At 37.8% G+C, this 22,845-nt stretch overlaps 3 protein-coding genes across 3 annotated transcripts; 1 reads left to right on the forward strand and 2 right to left on the reverse strand.

The window, feature by feature from the left end:
* Positions 1-748: 748 nt before the first annotated feature.
* Positions 749-4,026, forward strand: LOC137949827 (prefoldin subunit 1). Its single transcript, XM_068796023.1, has 6 exons — positions 749-938; positions 2,303-2,356; positions 2,936-3,041; positions 3,450-3,456; positions 3,645-3,729; positions 3,807-4,026. Exons 1-6 carry the CDS (start codon positions 915-917, stop codon positions 3,918-3,920), a joined length of 390 nt encoding a protein of 129 aa, XP_068652124.1. The 5' UTR covers positions 749-914; the 3' UTR covers positions 3,921-4,026.
* Positions 4,027-4,110: 84 nt separating this feature from the next.
* On the reverse strand, positions 4,111-9,505 carry LOC137949826 (protein MANNAN SYNTHESIS-RELATED 1-like). The gene is made up of 7 exons (XM_068796022.1): positions 9,427-9,505; positions 8,926-9,345; positions 6,668-6,812; positions 6,470-6,549; positions 5,925-6,010; positions 4,878-5,454; positions 4,111-4,654 (listed from the first exon to the last, which is right to left on the reverse strand). Exons 2-7 carry the CDS (start codon positions 9,025-9,027, stop codon positions 4,370-4,372), a joined length of 1,275 nt encoding a protein of 424 aa, XP_068652123.1. The 5' UTR covers positions 9,028-9,345; positions 9,427-9,505; the 3' UTR covers positions 4,111-4,369.
* Positions 9,506-12,082: 2,577 nt separating this feature from the next.
* LOC137949823 (nucleotide-sugar uncharacterized transporter 2-like) lies at positions 12,083-16,266 on the reverse strand. The gene is made up of 7 exons (XM_068796015.1): positions 15,776-16,266; positions 14,507-14,658; positions 14,194-14,402; positions 13,554-13,647; positions 13,279-13,445; positions 12,994-13,164; positions 12,083-12,568 (listed from the first exon to the last, which is right to left on the reverse strand). Exons 1-7 carry the CDS (start codon positions 15,864-15,866, stop codon positions 12,295-12,297), a joined length of 1,158 nt encoding a protein of 385 aa, XP_068652116.1. The 5' UTR covers positions 15,867-16,266; the 3' UTR covers positions 12,083-12,294.
* Between the last annotated feature and the right edge of the window lie 6,579 nt (positions 16,267-22,845).

Raw genomic sequence — 22,845 nt, forward strand, 5'->3', positions numbered from 1 at the left:
TGCTCATTGTTTCTCAGTTCCTTATCAGATATGATATCTTTACAAAGCCAGTGTCACGTTCACAATTTCGGTTGCTAAGAAACGAGATTGGCCTATCTTGAGGGTGCATGACAAGGGATTATTTTCCTTCGGTTTAGGAAATAAGATCCCCATGATTGTATTTATCCTTTTTATTCTTAATCGTATAAATATCACTTTTAATCAATACAAAAATGTAATTCAATTCAATTTCTCATAGCCATAACATAACCCTCATGACAAGGGATTATTTTCCTTCGGTTTAGGAAATAAGATCCCCATGATTGTATTTATCCTTTTTATTCTTAATCGTATAAATATCACTTTTAATCAATACAAAAATGTAATTCAATTCAATTTCTCATAGCCATAACATAAACCTCAAAAGGGTTCTTGATGGAGTACCCATTGCATTCCTTCTAATCCTAACATGAAATCACATACCCTGCTCCAACCTCCAATTAGACGGAGAAGGTGAGGGAAACCCATTTATGTTTATACGGAAGAATGGGTTTTATTCATCCTCTCCATCTATCTCGTTGGAGAACTAAAAATCTGAATTCTTTAGGCAGAAATGGTTTCCTTAATCCCACAAGACATTCCCCCCCAGCGCCTCGAGGCCATGTCCATCTGTGAGCTTTTACTGGACCCTCTCCGATGGGCCCATACTCGTTTGCTATCTTCCTCATCCCCTAGGCCCTGAGTTCAGGGTCTAAGCATACTTCAGGCTGATTATAAACCCACAAACATTTCCTCCGCCGAACTCCAAACAAACCTAAAATATCAAACTCAACCCGGACTCAATAACTATCCCCTCCCCATCTTTACCCCGTTTTATATCTCTGTCTGATCCCGTCGGATTTTGATAACTATAGCAGCTCTACATATTCTCTGCAATGGCGGATGAAGCCAACAGATCGGTAAGACTTGGGTTTCTCATTTTCTGTTAGATGTTGCCGGGAACAGTGGTCGTATTGGTTCTCAGCTTCATGTGTTTTGTATGTTCATCGTGTTGAGTTATTATCTGTTTTTAATGTGAAATCATGGTTAATAATTTTTCCTGAGCACATGACATGTAACTTCATCTGTGCTTGCGTTCCTAATAATGAAGTTTATGTGTTTATCTGATCCTATGTGTCCCTTATGTTCCGCCAAATCTTCTGAATATCTACATTTCTCCGTTTAACCTAAATGTAAAGTGGTGTTTCTTGACCAAACAATATCAATACTTGTGCTGATTTCTAAGCAGACATTTTATTTCCACTGTTGCCTGGATATTTGCCTTGTTCGGAACTTGACCATTTTATGCAACCTAAAGAACTGATCAGGATCTGTAGAGACCTATCATCATATAATCTTAATTTTGAAACAAGAATAGCGCTTTCTTTTCTAGTCTCACAAATCTAACCCTTTTTTTTCTTGAAATCTTGTTACGACGTTGTAGTTGCGATTAGGGAGTTACAGAATAAACGCAAAACCTTCTTTTTCTGTTGAAAGTGAAATAAAAAATGTATACTGTAGTGGCAAATCAATATCTCTGATATAAATGTTTTGTTCATTAGAAGCAAGTATGGTTTGAGTTCCACTGTTACTGGTACAGTCAAATGGCCAAAGCATAAGCTGAAATTCTCAAGTAGCATAATTCTTCTGGTTGGAGCAATCGATTGCTCAAAGTAAGTTTTTTAGAGATATTTCCGATGGCAAGGACACAACAGCGGTTGCTTATATAAGAATAATTTTGTGACTTTGACTTTTCTAAGTGATGCAAACTCGTCATCAGCTTCTGGCATTTCAAAGAATAATATGCTAAAAGTGCTGTTCTATTGGAGAAGTTACTACATTGATTTTATGTTTAAATGAACAACGAAGATGAGGATAGGTTGAAACTTTTGTTTTCTATCAGCTGCTTTTATGTTTTTGTACTTATGGTTGATTCTGGTGATTAATCTTTTCAGTGCATTCAATAGTTTTAGTGGGTGCTGTTATAATAACTAGAAAATTATTTCATTTTATACATGTTGAAACGTTTTGGACTTTTCTTTTTTTTTTTTTAGTCGCATTAGTATGAGTCATCAGCAGACAGAATTGCACTGGAAATCCTTCTCACCTATTCCTTTACCTTCTTCAGCAGTTTCTAGTCCAACTTGATTTTATTATATGCCTGGATTTATGTATTGGATTCTTGAACTGCATCATTGTTAATATTATCAATCTTTTTTTACATTTATTATCATTTAGGTAGATCTTTATGCATAGTTAACTGCTGGATGACTTTATTTTACAGGCGTTTCTTGAGCTTCAGGGTCGCATGGTAGAGGCCACAGGAAAATTGAAGCAGGTTAATACCCCTATAATCAGCCTAAAAATTTGGATAACCTTTTGCTAAACTAGTGGTGGTTTAATCTGCAATATGTTTCAAAATTTCACTAATGTCTTCTTCTACGATGCAAAGTAAGGAAGCGTTGGACAGTGATAAGCTTGGTGAAACGGATTTATCATAACTGAGGAGAGAAACCCATTTGTTTTACCATCTTTGTGTTTATGGTTCTGTTCTGCATGGAAACTGCTGAATTTATGCTCTCATCTACATATTTTTAAATAGTTACTGAGCTGATAGGGTTAGTAATTACTGACAGTGCATTACCATCTACTTTTTTTATGATAGAGTATCCCATCACCGGCATTTGTAGATATTCTTTTATGTATTTAGTTGTTTACCTTATCCCTTAAGAAATAACTTGAATCTATCTGATTTTTTTCTGTCACAATGTTTTAATTTACTCTACAAATTAGCTCATCCTCTTGAGTTTATTTTATTTTTTCTATTATGCGAACATAGATTAAGTGAGAAAATTCCTACTTACTGAAGGCCAAACCCTTGATATTCTTGTCATATATTTTTCAATCCTTCCTGCAGGTACAGAACCAGATGCGCAACAAGGAAGGCGAGAAGAAACGTGCCTTTCTGACACTGGAGGAGTTACACCAGTTACCAGATTATACAAATGCATATAAATCAATTGGTATGGATATGATAAGAAGAGTTTTTTTAGACTAGGAAAAGACCATAAATGAATATGGAAAAGCCTTCTTTTATTGCACCAGAACAACAAAGAGAAACTGTATCTCGTGATAGTATAGGCAATTCACTGAGAGACTTGGACATCTACTGAGAGATGTGAATTTCAAAAATAGTATAGGCAATTCACATCTCTCAGTAGATGTCCAAGTCTGCTGTTGTTGATTAATGGGAAGATAAGAGTTTGTAGTTTTTCTTGAGTATCTCTTTAGAATCATATTTAAAGGATCCATGAATAGTTTGACTTCTTAAGGCAATCATAGTTAGTATATAGTTGTTTTCATAATATATCCATTTTCCATATGCATATTGAACCTCCTCTGATGGCCTTTGCTCTTTGTTTGACTTGCAGGGAAAGCGTAAGTCCTGGAACTTAGCTCAGCATCTAAATATTTCCTCTTAAGGAATTACAATCTCATCTTTTTGCTGTTATCAAAATGGGTCAAAGGATTCGCACTTTTATGTTCACTTTTTTTTACTGGATCTTACATATATCACTAGTTATCCCATCCTGATGGGTTTCATGTTTTGCTTTCTCTGATGACAGTTTTGTACTGGAGCCCAAATCGGTGCTAGAGAGTGAGCAGGAGCAAAAGCTCAAGAATAGTGACACTGCTCTAGCTTCATTGCAGGTTTCCCCCCCTCTCCCTCTCTCTGAACGCTCCTTAAAAGCTTTCTAAGCGTGCATATATCTATTTCTATTTTGCAGACATCTAAGGAGTACTTAGAAAAGCAGTTGGCAGAGGTTGAAAACAATCTGAGAGAATTATTACAACAAGATCCTGGACTTGCCCGCCAAATAATGTCAATGACTGTGATGTAAATTGTTTATTCTTCTATAGATCCTTTAAATGTGAAATAATCTACTTTTGAGTGATTCGAAACTTTAAGTTTTGTATTCAGGCAAATTGAGACTTTTTTTCTGTATCGATCCCTATGCCTGCGCATGCTAGCGATATGTTTGTTTTACCCGAATGACTATGACTTGCACCTGTTACTTGTATCCTTCACCAGAAGAGAAATGGCTTTCTTTGCCATATTTCAATATGATCATTGAATCGCTAAAATGGATTGTGACAAGCTTAAAGCTGAGAGAATGCTCATGACAAACTAGGATCTCAATTTAACATTCTAAACAACTTCTCTGCTTGTATGAACAATTTAACTGGGAAGACTGGTATGTTTGTTTAAACATGAACCTTCTGTATCCTACTCCAACTAGAGAAGCTTCAAGAGAATGAGAGGTGGTGGCATCAAGAACGATGTGAAACTTCAGTTGTCACAAAAACACGAGTAGGCCATGTGATTCTTCTTAGAGAGGTAGGGTGAGACAAAATTGGTTGCTGGTGCAGACGAACCTCGTATCTCAGATGGAACAAGAATGCTGCCTGTGCCTGAAGCAATTCTTTTTCCTGCAACGTTGGCATAAAACAGGCCAGAAATGGCGGGCACAAACACGTCACTTTGGGAGCAAATGTGGAAGTCCAGGACCTTCTCAAGATGGGGGCTTTCTGAATTGAGGAATTGTCCCTTCTTATTTGCTGGTACTATACTTTCCTGCAACATTCATAAAAAGGAACCAGTAGCCTAGTTGCAGTCAAATTGTATTGAGCCCATAGAAATCTCCTATCAATTGTCACTACTAGAATGCAAAGGCTACTACTGTAAAATAGTGATTTCTTTGAAAGCACAACAAGGAGTGGTGAAGTACCAATTCTATGGCAAACAAAGAGAGAAGAAGTAACAAGTAACCAGCAGGAAGCCGGAGAAGGTTTCTTACCTTGGTATAGGTCTTTGGAAACTTGTTTTTCAGAGCCTCCAGACTTTCATGCCACCTAGGCTGGGTCACATAGATGGTGGTCTCCCTATCAAACCCAATTTTCTGCAAGAAAACTGCAATTTCTTCTGGACTATAACAACTTTTACCCTTCTGTCCACTGTCTTTGCACCCCTTCCCCTGCAATATATCAACCCTTAAATCCACTGCAACAAACTGGCCATCCGATCTGCGGCTAAGAGTTCTCAGCCTTGCAAGCATTGAATCAACAGTTTCAGTAATCTCCTTCTGCAATTCAAGAGTCCCAAACATTGCCAAGCATGTAACTGAATCAGCTTCCTTCTCTGTTTCTCTTATTTTCATATTTACAGAAGGGAAAAATGTTACAAGCCTTATATTTCCCTTTGTTCTGAACTGGGGTTCAATGTGTTCAGCAATGTAGTCTTCTGTTAATCTATTAGGTATCTTCACAACTGCAAGCTTTCCAGTAGCTACTTCAGCTGGTTGGTCCTTTGCTATCTTGACCACTCCATCCAGGCTCTTTTCAAACTTCTCGATGTCATAAATGTCCGCAAAGTTCCTAAAACAATAATTGCTTCTTTATAAAATAAAAATATTTTTATTGAAAATAATAATGTAAGAAATAAGAATACTGTTCGTTACAATTTTTAAAAAAATGAAACATAGATGTATATGCTTTTTTCTCTAGGAAAATGCAACAAATGGTTATTTCTCCTATTGCTTTAGTTAATGGTTAGGAGCTATCAGCATTCAGACTAGAAAGAGACCTTGGTATACTTCCGAACCTGAGTAGGTAGCCCACAGCATTGTCTGAAATGCTTGATGCCTTTATTGTAACATCCTAGATGCCTTAACTCTCTCTCTCTCAAAAGATCTGTGCAACATTGTAATTAGCTAAAACTAAATGCTTTGAACTCTCTCCTCTCTCTCTCTCTCTCTCTCTCTCGCTCACTCACTCATCAAATAAGTGCAATATAGTCATTGGGTAAAACTAACAATGCATGTGTCTCTTTTGTCCACAACACAAACCTCTTGTCACCCAGTTTACTTCCCCTGATGTCAGGGACTACAAGCGTAGCCCCCAGATATTTTGCAACCACCACTGCATCAGCTACCTAATTGAAGAAAAAAATAGAGAGATAATATTAGATAACTCATCATAATCACGCACGAAGAAGAAAATAATATGCAAAGAAAAGAAAGAGAAAATTTTAAGACTATGATGAATCCATGAGTTCCTTTATGCTTTTGGTTCTTCCCATTCTAACTTTTACAGTCACCTTATCCTATATTTGTCATCTAATTCACCTTCTTTTTTCCATGGATTTGCTACAAATTTAGTGACAAAGAATGGAAATAGAGAATTCAGCACCTATTACTTAATGGTTTACCATGAGAGGACTCATCACTGAGGATAGCAAACTAATTGTAACCTAAACATGGATAAATTCTCTTAGTTGATTACAAAGAAGAAATAAAAGGAAATGAACCATTGTAGGCAACTGATGCTGGCAAAAGAACCACCTTCAAAGTTGCCCATCTTTAGATCAATTAGCAGAAAATTATAAATATACCTGAGCTATGTGGTATTCAGGACCATTAGTTAATGAGAATGTAACATAACCCCTTGGTTCTTTTGCTTCTTCTGCGAGTCCTAAAAGCACAAAGTCAAGCACACAGAAAGGTTGAATCCAAGTTCAGTGCAGAGAAAGGTTCAATCACATAATAAAATTTTCTTTCTTTGTTACTCTAAACATCACTCGAGAACATACTTGCTCCTGGCCGCTTCCAGCAAGGCTTGAGTTCTTCGCTGACCTTATTCCATGGTCCTTTGCTCACCTTGTGACCTGTGGAGACTTTGTGCTCTTCAATTTTCATCACTTCAAACTGAACAGTGGATACCTGGGGAAGCTGTGCCTGGAGGATATAGGAAAAATCATTCAGAGAACTTTCATGCCAGCGTGTAAATATCTATATCTTAATGCTGTTTTACTAGGTCAAAGGATCAAATATTATTAGGAATGTGACAAGGGTTCTTTTGACAAGAACTAAAAAAGCATGTAGTTTTCACACCTTACAGAAGTGCATTTACCTGTTTGGCACACCAAAAAAAAGAAAGAGAAAGAATAGATAAACAAACAGTTACTCTAGGAAACTTATGTAAGCTTTCTCATCGGTTCAAATTTCTCATCCTGCAAGATTGTTATGCAAAATTTACAAGCTGTGGTCTTGGATTCAAGTCTCTGGACATACGGTGTACCTTGGGAGGTTTTTTTTTGTGTGTCTATTTGAGAGTCAAAGAGGTAAATAAAGAAATAGAGGCAAAGTAGCATATTTAATTATAATGATAATTGTAATTATCTTACTACAAGCAAGTCAATTTAATTTGAATTTACAATTATAACTATAGTAGGCCTTACTACAAGGAAATGAGTTCAGTTTGCATTTGTTACTAGGCCTCTTGAATCTTCTGTCCTAGTTGCTATTTATTGGAATTTATTAACAGAGATTTACTAATATCTCATTCTTCTTTTACTACTGAAAGACTTTCTCAATATGATTTGATGGAGACCTAAGACACGTAACAGAACCATGACAATTCCAATAGCTCTAAAGGTAAAAGTCAAAGGGTCTCTGTGTAAGTTGATATCATATATACTAAATTCATTAAATATGTCTTTCCTGTCTTACTAAATTCATAAATCCTTGAAAAGATCATAATTTAGTTAAGTCTGTAAGAAGAAAGAAAACACACATCCCCTTTTGGGCAACAAAGGCAGAAAAAACATAGGAAACATCAATTTTTTTTCCCACTCGAGAGACAACACTTTGAAATCTGAATTCCACAGAACCATCAATTACATTCCTATGGGAAACCAGAATATGTTTTGAAACAATGACCAAGAGGTATGAGGAGAGTGACCTTCAGCTTGGTCGAATGAGAGTGATTAAATCAGCCCACAAACAGTATTATGAAATCGACTGTAGGTCAGACTGAAGGTAAGTGCAGGTCCTAGCAGATCTATGCATAGCCACAACTCTTAGAGTTCTGTACTAAAGCCTTTTTACACTTCTGATTGGTTGCAGAGAAATGAGCTCATGAAACAGAGTCCAAGAAAAGGATGACAAGAGTTTCCAGTGAGGGTGCCTCATGGTCCACAAAACATGATAAAAAACAACGAGTCCTTCATATCGTGCCGACAGGACCAAATCATACTTGGCAAGAATTTTTGTGATCCTTCACGAAATAACCCCTCTACTCTGAATGCGTTCTACATTTAAGAGAAGACTTTCTTTTTGTTTTTTGGACATTCATAAGAGGAGACTTGTCGGGAATTCTGACTTTTAAGAAAATCATACAGAAAGCTAACAATTTGACAGGGCCCAGACAGAATTTGGTTCAGGACTACTCAGTGCAAATCATATAGTAAGTGAAGATTGGCACTCTCAAATGACTTTGCATAAACCAATTTGACAGAAAGCAAAGAACTGCACTTTTTTTTTTTTGTTTTGAAAGGATCAAAGAACAACGCATATCAGCAAGAATCAGCACAGACAGAGTGAAATGAAGTTAATTTATCATCTATGCAGGGGAAGCAAAATAACTATCGATTAGAATAACCAGACGTGTGTCTAAAAAATTTCTATGGCTAGCTGTCCTGGATTGCTGAACTTGATCCATGCAAAATAAATTTATCCAGGAAAAAGCAATCGATAATCGACCAAAACGAGGAAGTAACATGAAATTAACTTCTTCCTAATACTGCGCTAGGTAATGACATTTCCACCAAATCTAGTAGAAAGAGAATAAAACAATTCAATTTTAGAAATAGCAATGAGGAAGAAAACGTAGAATGCGAAAGGAAGACAGCACCCCAGACATCAACTCAAGGTAATAAGAAATGAAGACAACCACATGGCTGGAACTAAGCAGCATGGAAAGTACCACACTTGTCCATTCGAAGTCGATAAAACCTCATTAAAACAATGAAATGAAGTGAATTCTACTCGAGTATCTATTGGCACCCACATCAACTGGATCGAAGTGATCTTTCTTGATCATGTTGGCGAGCATTGCGAACATTGTGAATGTCAGAAACGCTCCCAAAGCGTGCTTCGGATCGACGGCCATTTCCACTTACAGGAGAGGAGAAACCCAAAGAACCACAATTCTCCCAAAACCTCAGATCTCTGTATTTGAAGACACCTCTAGGATGAGAAATGGCAACGTAAGATCCCACTAATAATGCCGGAGAGGCGAGAAAGAACAGAAAGGCTTTATAAGATCAGGACAAAGAGACAGCTAGCAGGATTGGAAGGAACCGTAACGAAAGAACCTTAGATGTGGAGCAAATCCATGGCCCTATAAATGCCGCTGTGGGTGGTCGACGCTTGTATTTCTTGCATTGTTTAGGGCAGCGACACCTCAAAAGGGAAAACGATACTTCGCCTGCCAAACGTTCGCCATTAGAAAAGAAACATTTCTTTCCGGAATTATATAAAGTCAAATTTTGATTTGTTGTTTACTCACCAAACTCGATTTCGAATTCATTTGATCTTTTGACGTGTACATACAGTACCCGAGACTGATGAGAAAGGACGAGAAGATGGCTCCGAATGGTTTTTACCACTGGTTGGTGGCTTGGTGCGTTGCAACTCACAACTGCGAAGAGGAAGAAGAAAGACTCGACCGGTCGATACGGAGTGATTGGGGGGCTCTAACAGTGAGACGCATCTCAGGGTTGTCAGGCCGGGAGATGTTGACTGTTGAAACATGAGAGCGACCGATTCGAAGTCTATGTCCGAGGGTCTTCAGGCCTCACGGTTTGGGACCCCGGTCCTGCTGTTCGCGGCCTTTAAGTCAACCGTCTAAAATGCTCCTTTTCAATAATGGACCAGATTCAAATAGATTTTTAAAGAGGGGTGACTGAGGTAAATATTTATACTTGATTATAATAATCGGAAAAAGGGGATTTGAGAAGGAAGGTGCCACCAGAGGGTAGGTTTAAGGTGCCTGAGAGAATGACATCCGAACATGAATGAGGATTTCAGTTGCGATGGTGATGATAAATCGAATTAAGGAGACGCTCGTAAGTCGCAGGAAGATTGCAGAGGGGACCATACCAGGAGTGCGATGGAAGCAATATCGTAATCCATGAGATTGGGTGTGGGGGCGGAGGAGCCACGGTCTGTTACTATAATTGCGCGAAGGTTTACAGTTGCAGCACGCCTGCAGCTTTACTGCTCCTCATTGTGTCGGCAGGGCAAGGTAGGGTTTTGGAGTCAGCACGGTTTCTGTAGCAGGTTTTCTAAATTCTTACCATTCACGTATAAAACCTGTGTATATTTGAGTTAGTTTGATTTAAATATTTTAAATTCGAGTTTCAGCCTCGGAATCGAGCTCGACTCCAATAATTTTAATCAGTTCAAACTCTACAAGCAAATAGTAATGAGAGCTCAAGTTCAATAATTTTAATCAGTTCAAACTCTACAAGCAAATGGTAATGAAGCTTCCGACTTCATAATAAAACAGAAATTTAAAAAAACAGTCACATTTTCTGTTTTTTTTAGAAACAAATAATTGCTCAGTTTTCAAATTAGTGCCCCTCAGCCTTTTTTATCTAGTCACTATCAACCAATGTCAAATTATCCCAATTATGTTGAGGTTAGTGAATTATATATTGTCAGTATCTTTTGAGTCTAGTTTCAAACTCAAAAATCAAAATTTCAGACGTTTAGATAATATAAAGAAATTACCAACAACAGGTATGTCGACTTAAAACAAAAAATAAAAAAGAATTAGGAGATGATCAAAACATCAACAAACAAAAATTAAATAAAAGAAAGAAGCAAGCAAAAGATATGTCACTGCCATCACGTCTTTGAAAACCGGATTGAGCAAGCTGAATTGAATTGGGACTGAGCCGAACTCGAATGATTCATGAATCGGCTCAGTTCGATGCCACCCCTACACGTCATGCATCAAATTTGTGGATTATCTTTTTTATTTTTTAAAGTAAGAACAACCTCTGCATTTTAACGTAAGACTGTGATTGATAGACCAATTCAAAGATTTAAACTTTAAATGCATTAATCTGTCGATCCATTATAAACAATCCTTTGCTACTAATTTAGCGATGAAAGAGTAATAGCAAAAGCTTTTGCTATCCCAATCTTACCAAAGATTACTTTCACTTTTCCATTTATTTCACTTCTTAAAGCTCTATTACTTCTGCCCCTTAATAAGACAAGATGACTCCAAAAGCACATATTTGACATTCCATGTTTCTTAACAAAATTCTTTCCCTAAATCCGATCCTCATGGCCTGTTACCTGTTTTGGCTACCGTGGACTTGTTGAGTTGTGGAACCTAATTAACGCCTTACGTTGAGTTGGTATGTGAAATAAGATCCATGATATATTGACTATTATTTTATTAAGAATAGTTTGGAGATTTCACACTTGTAATCCGATTACCCTAATTTTCTCTTTATATTCGGGGGCGTTATTGTTAGGGTTTTATCACCCAAAATAAGAACATCAGTTGCGGCCGAGACAAGTTAGAGAAAAAAACACTTATATATGTTTGTATGATGTCTCTGGTAAACTATTTTATCTTCATAGTGGATTACTGCATCAGTAAAAAACAAAACGTCACCTTGAGGCAAACCTGTATAAATCTTGTTGTATTTTCATGTTTTTTTTTTCTTCCACGATTATTATTATTGCTCTCACTAATTTGGAATTAAGACGTTTGATTCCTAATAAGACCACCCAATAATTCACCGGTCAAATCAGTGGCTCTACCTCTTTGCTGCCTGATGTTCCATTACAATTGAGGCATGAAACATCCCAAACAAAACCACTATAGGAGGATTGTGAAGTTAGACTGAAAATGGAAAAGATCCAACCTCTCTAACTATAGATACTATAATGAGAAAGTTGCCCACAATGCAGTGTCTCCTGTTCCATGAGCAAGCCATTCATGTTAATGTTGCAGCACAGTACATCATTGCAAAATTTCACAATCAAGTCAACATGATGGCCTTCATAGGAAACCAGGTTTCTATCCTGTCATAACACATTGAGGATTGCGGACGGTTGAAAGCTACTTCCGTCGTTATAAGTAACAACAAGACAAATATTAGAAACTGATACACAAAAGTCATTGGAAATCTCTTCGTATACTTAGCTTCTCTTATATCTCCATATTTCTTAGTGACAGATACAATTTCAGCCAAGGATGGGCCTTTTGCTCATATAGATAATTGAAGATTACAACACTATCTATTGACCCACATTCAAGATAAACATGTAAAATACAAACAGGGAAAAAGAATGGGTTAGTAATAGCCTCTCACAGTTCAGATTATTCTCGAATTCCTGATTCAAAACCATCTTAAACATTTTCTTCGCAGCAATTGCCACCATGGGTGTCATTGTTTTCTTTGCTCAATTTTGATTTTGCAGTTTGACGAGGAGAAGTCCAAGTAGTTTGCTGAGGGGAATTTTGCAAGCTCAGGTAAGTATACACAAACATACCAGCAAGGGCAGTAATGGCTCCACAAATACTTATGATGCCTGGATTGGACCCAAAGAAAAGGTACCCTCCAAGAAGGATGACACATGTCTTGAACTGCCCAAGAATAACATGAGTAGTTGCAGATGTGGCCCTGTGGTAGGATCAGTAGATTAGAGACAGTAGCCACATAAACTAGTAACAGAACTAGAGCTAGCTATCTCATCTCAAGAGCTTCTTGGAGAGGGTATCAGAAAATTTGACATACTTGTGGGTGTTCACATTTTCAACACAAAATTTTAAAATAAAAACAAATTCAACATACATAAAAACGCAAATGTCTTGGAAAGAATGTTGGTGTTTTCCTTAAATATGGGTTAACAAATCTTATCTTTATGCTAAACGAGAAGGATTTAAAAGAAATATACAAACTAAAAAACAAAGAAGATGCATTGTAGTATCAAACTAAATTGTTGAATGTTGCAATAGAATGTATTGAACATTTAACAGGTTTTAAGCAACGATACAACTTTACTGGCAAAAGTAATACAGAAGTTTGCCTAGGGAAGATTTACTCACCCCAGGGCCAAAGCACCAGACCACTGAAGCAGAAACCCCAAGATAGCTGACATGAGAATAGCTGATGTATTAGAATAGGTCCACTTAAAAGATAAGACACCCGGGGGATCAAGCCATGGCATCAGGGTTACCAAAAAGAGAACTGTTATTGGTGTGGTCTTCCACATTAACCTGCTCCAGAATTGAACATTAGAAAATGGTAAAAACGACTTCTTCTCAGTAACTGATTTTTTAAAGTAAATGAAAGAATAAGGAAAAAAATGTGAAAGAGAAAAAGCCACATACGCCAAAGCAGCCCAGTTTTCTTGCTGTTGTAGATTAGACCATAAAATCTTGTTAGTTGCACTAGGTATTATCCAAGCCAATGCTATACAAGCTCCAAATAAATGGAATTGTAGATCAGTAACAGTAGCAACGGCAATGCCTATAGATACAACAGTGAGGGCTAAAACCTGCAAGATTTCATTCAAAGAGACTTCGGCTTCTAGAAAGACTATAGTCCGCACATGTAACTAACCTCTTAAGTAATCTCTCAATCATTTAGAGAAGGCAGTGAGTACCTTTTGGAAAGTGACTTTTTTTCTGAAGAGCACAAATTCAGAAAGGACAATTGTTGGGGTTACTGCAATCTTAGCCATCTGATAGAAACCCACACTGAAAGTAGACAATATGAGTGACTGTACAGTTTTAAGTTTTTCCAGTGATAAATACGCAAGCAGGAAGAATGTCCTATGATATCTCCCATTGTTTTTATCTTATTCTTTCCGTCTTTTCATTTCTTTGCCCTTTCAGGCTTTCCTAATGTATTCACCGTACTAACTGTTCTAAAAAAAAAGAATGCCTATGATAAATTCCAACAAAAAATCAATAGAGGAGAGTTGAGATCTATGTGTGATTCTTGGCATGCATGTAAATCATGAGCAATCATTTCAGAGTTCAAAGTGGTGCAAATGCAGAATTTCACCAGCTTGACTACTGAATTTATCTGACAAATGTTTTCTTTCTACAAGTTTATATGAGGTTGGTTCCTACTATGCTCATTTCCATATGTAGATGACGACCCAAACAGCTTGGAATTGAGATTGTCAATCTGGAGAAACTTTTGAAATGAGTGTGGGTCCTTCATATAACCCACAATGTAAGCCATTTTTATTACATACTAAGCTGCATTGTTCTTAATAAAGAGATAACTTGCATTACCTATTATATTTCAAGCTGACATTAGCAAGCCCATTAGAGAGAGACATCACGATGCCAAGAGCAAACAGAGAAGAAAATGGTGTTGACTTGGAGGGAGGAGATGCAGGAAGTAGGGCCAGTATATTGAGAATAGCCATAAGGAACCAGCTTACAATGTAGTGGATAAATGTGAGAAATATGGGATAGTTGAATCCAACTTTTCCAAGCACCTAAAAAACTCAAGTATTCACTTTATTAGATACTAAATTAAATTAAATAAATAAGCAAAAACACTTTTTGAGTACAGAGATGCAAAGATAATGAAGAGAAGTACCAATTTGTTCATCATTATAATCCCAACAGAAACCAAGAAATTGAAGGAAAGAGCAACAGTGGGACCACATTTCCGTTGTTGTTGGCGCTTTGCCCCTTCTGATGTGCGAAGCTCATTAAATAGTGATGAACGTAACTCTTCCAATGCTCTGCCTGATACATGGAGAAAGAAAAAAAATGAATATATGTAGATTCTAGCAGCTCTAACATGAACTTCCATAAGCTTCCGTCCATAACCAAACCATTTGAGCTAGAGAACTACTAATCCAAGATTACTTTCTTGACAACTACTCCAGATTCACCAATTTGATTCATAACTCTGTGAAGATTCCCACCTTAAAAAGAGTAACAATCTGTGTATATTTGAGTTGAATCATGCTAGATCCCTAAGATTAGGATCCAGATGAGGGAAACTAATTCCCTCCAGAATGGTACAATGAAGTATTCGCTTGCAGCTGTTTTCTCCATATTTCTGAGAGATAAATAACTATGAATTCCCAAGAGTCAATTACTGAGGGACTAGCAGAAAAGTGAAAATTTCAGTGACCTTGCTGATGTCACTGAGAGGATGAGCTTCCCATAAATGAACGGGATTAGATCTTGCTGCCATTTTTAAAAGCTCTAATACTTCCCTACTTCCTCCTGAGAATCCTATGCAATAAAGAGTACCAATTCAGTCATAGACGACACATTAAAATGATCACTGTTTTTTTAATTATCTAAAGGTTGCCTTCACAAAAAATAGTGGCCTCTGTGAAGTTGTGTCCTAGGCCCATCCCAAAATAACTAGCCGGAAACTCTTTCCTAACTAATAATCTCAAGATCTTTGTACTCGCTAATCCATGTGTGATTATTCCTTAACAGCGACCTTGAAGCAACATCTCCGCAGCATCGTATCTACCATGAACAGGTGAAAACAAAGGGACCTCTGTTCCTCATTTTCTCAAGGACCATCAAAGAAAATTCATAAAAAAAAAAATTACTGAAAAAAAAGTAAGAGTTTCTCGGAAGAAAAAAAGGAAATCCTTGCAGCGTCTCAAAGTTCTGAGCAAACCAAAATCCGATCTGGGTGATCAACATTTCAAACAAGGAGAACAAAAATGCAAAGGAAGTGCATTTTTGTACTAGAACAGCAGCAGAAATTTCCACAATACGGTTAAAAACCAGTTCCCCAAAATTAGCTAATTAAGTATTAAAGAAAATTGATAAAAATAATAACAATAATAACCCAAAAAAAAAAAAAAAAAAAAAAACTAAAGCACCGAAGTACCTCTTTCTCCAGCGTCACTGTCTTTACGCTTAAGAATCTTCCTCACGTCCCTCCTTATAAAAAAGTTTATCATCTTCCTACAACACAGCATCCTAACTCCTCCAACGCAACCAACCCTCCAAATCCTCGAACTCGAGAGACCCAATGCCGGCGAAAGCTCAAGAAGAAGCAAACCAAAAACTCCAGATACCCGTGATAGGAAAAAAGAAAAAGAAGGGCGAGTAGAATGGTTAGGAGAAGAAGAGCAAACTTTCAGTGACAGAGTAATTCCGAGAAGGAGAAAGAGAAAGAGCCACGTGGTAAGAAAAAAAATGAGACAACGAGAGAGGTTTAAAGTTGAACGTGGGAGGCGGCCTTAATTTTGGGGATTCAATGTCGGGAGGCGAGAGAGAGAGAGAGATCAGGTAAAGCAGGTTGAGGAGAGAATCATCAATCACGGCGTCCGTGTAGCTAAAAATGAGAGAGTGAGAGACAGTATCGTAAAAGACACAGTGACAGTAGCACCGGCCGACGGTTGAGGCGTCTGGTTAACTCTATTAGATTAAATCAAACAGATTGACCCCTTGCCTCGTCTCTGTCATCCCAATGCGTAGTCTGCAATTTAGCATGATCTGTGATCCACCCCCACGCGTATTGAGTAAGGTAGTCATAGTCGATGGGTCCCTTTGGGTCCAGCAACATCAATGGCCTTCATCAGTTGATGCGTTTTCACCTCTGTTAAGTATCTTATAAAGCTTTTATGGATTGGATACTGCGATAATGGATTCCAGACCGGAGGTGGACGCGTCTTTTCCGTTGTTGGCTTTCAAATTTCAATTCTAATCTCTTTTCCGCTCTCGTACTTTAGCTGATCTTTAACAGAAAAAATAGACAGGTATAAGATATGAATGTTTGGATTTCACCATTAGAAAACTTGGAAATCCAATGTTAAAAATTTTAAAATCAATCTAAGTCCAGTCTAATACTTATACCACCAGTTAAGTAAAGCCATTCATTTTTTTTCTTTCTTCAGTTCTACTTGAATTCCTTTTTCCAACGTTGCCATAAAGACCCACGAAGGCAGGAGCAGCCTTCACCCAATAACTCCACCCTTTCTATCCGCAAGTCAGTCTTTTAAAAGGATAAGACTAGCATTGACAAAGAAGAATGCGGACAGCCAGAGCGTCCCCATTTAACAGTCAGAAATGCTTCTGTAGAAGATTGAAGATGATTTATTTTGGGCTTTTATGCGATTCATAAAAGAACCATTTCTGGAAAGAAATTGTCCCATCATTGTTTCAAACACAAACGAAAGCATCTATTCTTATGTCATAGATAAAGAGGAAAAAAGAACTTCTTTCTCTCTTTTTAAGCAATTGATTGTGATTCTTTACTCATTCTTCTACCCATATTAAACCTTCCTCCTTTACTCATTATCGTTTAAAAGCCACATGTCTGTGCTTCACTGTCACACCTCCTCCAACAATGCGGCTTCGATTGAGTTTTTGCTGAAGGGAAACGCTAGGGGCCCTCACCTCAAACGGTCACTTGAACGTTGCTTAAGAAAACCATTTGGCTTTCTTCAGGCGCGTTTCAGCACAAGGGGTTTCATCTGAACCAACTATCCCGATTGTTGTCTGCATCGGAAAATCTCAGGAGCAACTAAACGTACTTGATAATCTGGATTGTCATCTTAAAATCTGATCCAGACATCACCTCTTTTGTCGTTGGCTTCTCATCTGTTGTTTTCAGGTGCTATAGCTCAATTTGATGAATAGGATAACTTCTTCCTGGAATTCAAACTAACGCTTAGGTCCCCTTAATAACAGTAATATATATATGTATGGGAAGACTGTGTGATCGATCTGAAGATGCTTCTTCGTATATTATCTTTAATTCAATTTCTTTGCCAATTAGCCCATAAACTCATATGCGTTTGCTTCTGAACTGGAATATATATATACGTCTAGTTACCGTCTTTCCCTTTCTTCCTCAACGAACTTTTAAGGTTGTACAGGGAAGCAATCAATATTCATTATTCAAAGAATCTGTACAGCTAAATTGAGCTAGTAGGATGTATTTCTTCAACATCTCCACCATTTACACTAAAACTTTACATATTGAGACATAAACATTGTTTATGCATCTTCATCACTGATTACTGTACTAATAAGGCTTATCTCCGATGTAGTTCCCCGGCAGATAATACTCGCAGGTGATTAAGCTATACCCATTGTCGCATATGATCTTCGCACACCCAACTCGTTCAATTGTTTGCCACACCATTTGAGTGAAGTGGGAGCAACCCGGTCCCGTGCACTTGTTGTTGTCGTAGGATAAAAGTCTTTCTCGGCCACCCAGGCAGCCACTACATCTTTAGCACTCCATTTCAGACCTTGACCCCAAAAGATGGTCTCACCGTATACCAGAGCCGTGGAGTGCACTAGTCGGCAGTCGTGTCACCTTTTGTTCGAGTAGACACGAGCGTATCTGGCCAATAGAAGATCCCATTTAAGGGGAGGAACACCAACCTCTTTCCGAGCACGGTTGTGGCCGTCGAGGAATTGTTGAATCATCTCAGCCTTATTAGCCACGCCATCGACGGAGACCACCGAGAGAGTAAGAAAGAAGGATAAGGTGAGGAATATGGTTGAGAGGAGAGAAGGGAGCGCCATCGAAGTGAAGACTGCGGATGGTGGTTATGAGACGTATATGTGAGGCTAGCTTGAGATCGATCAGAGTTCTGAGCTTCTGTATTTGTGTCTCTGTCTCTTAGATTTTGGCTCATTTGATGAGAGGGATTTGTGGAGATGTTTCTCCATATTATTACATCACCCTGTTTCTCTTGCTCAGTACCCTGTTTCTGTTACTGACTATGTTGCAAGTCGATTACTCACTCTGAATAAGACGCATAAGGATAGACCAAATTAATTTGGAATTTTTTTTCCTTTTCTATTTTACTTTACTTATTGTGTTGTACAATTGTAATTGGTTCTGTTATTTTTCTTGTTAGTATTGGGGTGTCAGATTTTATTATAAAGGTAGTTGTCATAGCTGTAATTGGTTCTGTTATTTTTCTTGTTAGTATTGGGTGTCAGACTTTGTTATGGAGGTAACTGTCATTGTTGTATATATTTGGTCATTTGTAAAGTTGTAATTGATTTGGATTCATAGTGAATACAGGAGAAAATTTTCTTTTTCATCATTGTTTTTCTTCTTTTCTTACATGGTATCAGAGCTTAGTCTCACTTTTTTTTCTTGATTTCCCTTTACTCCTTTTTTCTACAATGGAGAAACAGGAAGAGATTCCTAAGAACAACACCCCCCCCCCCCCCCCCCCTCTTCTTCATTTTTTTACTTCAACGACCCAAATAACCCATACAGAGTTGATAGTGGAGATCATACCACCATTGCGCTTGTTATTGATCTTCTTACATCAGAGAACTATGGGACTTGGTCTCGAGCTATGCGTAGAGCACTCAGAGCAAGGAACATATTGAGTTTTATTAATGGCAGTCTCTGCAAACCTGCTTCATCTAAAGATCCCTTGTTCAATGCATGGGAACGATGCAACGATATGGTCGTGACTTGGATTCGGAATTCCATCAGCACCACCGTGAAATTAAGTGTGGCTTTTGTGGACGATGCTCGTGATATCTGAAATGAACTCAAGGATTGATTCACTCAGCAAAATGGTCCTCGCATATTTCAATTGAAGAGAAACTTGGCAAGTCTTCAGCTAGAACAAGATTCTATGAGCATATACTGTGGGATGAACTCGCCGTGTATGATCCAATGCCGGCTTGCACTTGTGGACAACTGAATATCCTGTATGATAGGTATCAAAGAGATAATGTCATTCAATTTTTTGTAGGACTTGATGACAAGTATTCTAATGTTAGAGATCTGATTATGATGTCAGACCCTATACCTCCTGTTAATAACGTTTTCTCCCTTATACAACAACAAGAACAACAGCACAAGATCATATATGCTTTCCCAAATCCTGAGTCTATAGCTTTAGTCACAAACACATCCTATAATTCTTTCAAAACCAATACCAAATCATTTGCTACTACTAGGAGAGACAGGCCATACTACACCCATTCTCGCATACAAAGATATACCCTTGAAACTTGTTTTAAAGTAGGGAATACACAAGTACCTTACTGTACCCATTGTAAGCAAATTGGTCATCTAGTTGTAAGGTGTTATAAATTGCACGGATACCCTCCAGGCCATAAATTTACAAGGGTCAAAATGCTAGCCCTTCTGTTCATCAAGCCAGCTTGTCTTTAGATTCTAACCAGGAGTATATTAATGAAAACTAAGTACGTTTCACCAAAGCACAATATTAGTAGCTAATGGCTTTGCTTCAAGTCAAGTATATTTCGACTGCTTGCCCCTCTGTGAACCAGGCTCAGGTTGTCCATCAACCTATCACATCTGAACCAAAAGCTTCCAAGATATCTGGTATCCCTCTTGCCCTCTCCTCTTTTGCTCATCATACTGATATACCTTGGATTATGGACTCGGGTGCCATAGATCATATGATTTGCAGTAGCACTTTATTTTCTTCTGCTACAGCCAAGGTTTCATATTCTGTTAAGCTTCCAAATGGAACTTCTATCCCTGTTAGTCATTTAGGAAACGTGAAAGTCATTGGTAACATCTTGCTAAAGGATGCTTTATATGTGCCTTCTTTTTGTTTCAATTTAATTTAAGTTAAAAGACTAACATAATCTCTTTCCCATTGTTTAGTTTTCTTGCCTAACCATTGTTTCATCCAGGACCTTTCCACTTGGACCACGATTGGGATGACTGAAGTCAAAGGCAGTTTGTATCATCTTTTGCCAGTGGTTGTTCCTCCAAATGCTTCTATAAAAGTTTTATCTTCTTTGTCTTTTAATTCCAAACCTTTTGCTACTTTTGTCATGACTAGCAGTAATAGTTCTGACCTTTGTCATTGTCGCCTTAGTCATATTTCAAATTCTAGACTAGTTTTGATTCATGATCCAATAGTACAAGACAATTTCCATGCAAATAAAATCGCTCCTTGTTCAGTTTGTCCAATTGCTAAGTAACACAAAAATTATTTTCCTACCAACCACACAAATCTCCTTCCATTTTTCATTTAGTGCATGTTGCCATATGAGGGTCATGTTCTATACCTGCTTATGATGGAACCAAATATTTTTTAACTCTTGTTGATGATTTTGTACGAACCACTTGGGTTTATTTACTGCATACAAAATCAGAAACAAGGGCATGTATTGAATCTATTTACAATATGACAGCAACTCAATTTGACACTAAAATAAAAATTATTCGAAGTGACAATGGAGCTGAGTTCAAAATGACTGAGTTTTTTAATCAAAAAGGCATCGTTCACCAATGCTCTTGTGTTGAGACGCCTCAACAAAATGGTATTGTTGAGAGAAAACATTAACACATCCTCAATGTTGCAAGAGCATTGCGTTTTCAGTCAGGTGTGCCCTTACATTTTTTGAATGATTGCATTTTGACAGTTGTCTACCTTATTAACCGAACTCCCAACCCTCTTCTTGACAATAAAACTCCATATGAGATTTTATTCTCCACTAAACCGGCATACCATCACCTCAAAAAATTTTGGATGTTTGTGTTTTGCAACTACTTGGTCCCATTAGCGTAAAAAGTTTGATCCAAGAAGCAGAAAATGCATTTTTCTAGGCTATCCTTTCGGGGTTAAAAATTATAAACAACTTAATCTTGAGTCTCATACCACTTTTGCTTCCAGGGATGTTATTTTTCATGAAGGAATTTTTCCTTTTCTTAACACTCTTCAATCTGATCTTCCCACTTATATCCCTAACCATCCACTTGTTTTTACTGCACCTCCACCAGATTCATTTGATTTTCCCCCTTTCTTTCCTGCTTCATTACCACCTAATATTGATCCACCTCTACCTAACTCACCTATTGTCCTGCCCACAAGTCCATCCTCACATAATTCTCCTTCACCACAACCTGTCACTAATTCTAAACATGTTTCCACTTCTCTTCCTCTTCGAAAGTCAACTAGACCTCGAAATGCACCTGCATACCTACATGACTTCCACTGTCAACAGGCTGTTTTGGCTTTAACATCACAATCTCTGGCTCAGGTAAATTCTCCTCCTTCTACTTATCAATACCCCTTACATGATTACTTGACTTATGAACATTTCTCACCTTCCTTTCAAGCCTCTTCTTCCTCACTTTCCACTGTTTGTGAGCCAACATCCTATTCTCAAGCAGTTAAAGATCCCCACTGGTGCGTAGCCATGGATGCCGAATTGAATGCTTTGGAACAAAACAAAACTTGGGTCCTTTAAGACCTCCCCCTAGTAAAAAATCTATAGCTTGCAAGTATGTGTATAAAATAAAGCGCAACTCAGATGGTAGTATAGAAAGGCTGAAAGCCCGATTGGTGGCCAAGGGTTACACCCAACAAGAGGGGATTGACTACACTGAGACATTCTCACCCGTGGCTAAGATGGTGACTGTTCGTTGCCTTTTGTCTATAGCTGTCATTCATGGATGGCATTTACATCAATTCGATGTAAATAATGCCTTCCTTCATGGTGACTTAAATGAAGAAATTTTTATGACCAAACCACCGGGGTATACTAAGGGTAAGCCCGACCAAGTTTGCAAACTTCAGAAGAGTATTTATGGCTTAAAGCAAGCCTCCAAACAATGGTATGCCAAACTCACTGCTTGTTGGTTAGATTTTGGCTTTTTCCATTCCAAGGCAGATTACAGCTTATTCATTAAGGCCACTGACAGTTCTTTTACAGCTCTCTTAGTGTATGTTGATGATATTTTGGTGGCCACTAATTCTCTTGATTCTATAGCTACACTCAAGGATTTTCTCGATGATCATTTCAAGATCAAAGATCTTGGTCCTCTTCGGTTTTTCCTTGGTATTGAGGTGGCCAGAACTTCCAAAAGGTTCCATATTTCTCAATGCAAGTATACATTAAAGATACTTGCAAATTCTGGCTAATGGATAAAAATTTAAAGCTTAGCAAATATTCTGGCCTTGCATTGTCGGATCCCTCCACTTA

This window comes from Aristolochia californica, unplaced genomic scaffold (genome assembly GCF_029961685.1).
Source record: "Aristolochia californica isolate CCGP_79_NKW_82.1479 unplaced genomic scaffold, dmAriCali1.0.hap1 SCAF_14, whole genome shotgun sequence".
In the NCBI taxonomy this organism is placed as follows: Eukaryota; Viridiplantae; Streptophyta; class Magnoliopsida; order Piperales; family Aristolochiaceae; genus Aristolochia; species Aristolochia californica.

Excerpts from the sequence above, each read along its gene's own strand:
- LOC137949827 (XM_068796023.1), top strand. The coding sequence starts at position 915 with ATGGCGGATGAAGCCAACAGATCG. Across the intron at positions 939-2,302 it reads CGGATGAAGCCAACAGATCG|GCGTTTCTTGAGCTTCAGGG; the intron begins GTAAGACTTGGG and ends TTTATTTTACAG. Across the intron at positions 3,730-3,806 it reads CTGCTCTAGCTTCATTGCAG|ACATCTAAGGAGTACTTAGA; the intron begins GTTTCCCCCCCT and ends TCTATTTTGCAG.
- LOC137949826 (XM_068796022.1), bottom strand. The coding sequence starts at position 9,027 with ATGGCCGTCGATCCGAAGCACGCTTTGGGAGCGTTTCTGACATTCACA. Across the intron at positions 6,550-6,667 it reads CTGGAAGCGGCCAGGAGCAA|GACTCGCAGAAGAAGCAAAA; the intron begins GTATGTTCTCGA and ends TTGTGCTTTTAG. Across the intron at positions 5,455-5,924 it reads AGTAAACTGGGTGACAAGAG|GAACTTTGCGGACATTTATG; the intron begins GTTTGTGTTGTG and ends TTATTGTTTTAG.
- LOC137949823 (XM_068796015.1), bottom strand. The coding sequence starts at position 15,866 with ATGCTGTGTTGTAGGAAGATGATAAACTTTTTTATAAGGAGGGACGTG. Across the intron at positions 13,446-13,553 it reads AAAAAGTCACTTTCCAAAAG|GTTTTAGCCCTCACTGTTGT; the intron begins GTACTCACTGCC and ends GAAATCTTGCAG. Across the intron at positions 12,569-12,993 it reads TCTGGTGCTTTGGCCCTGGG|GGCCACATCTGCAACTACTC; the intron begins GTGAGTAAATCT and ends ATCCTACCACAG.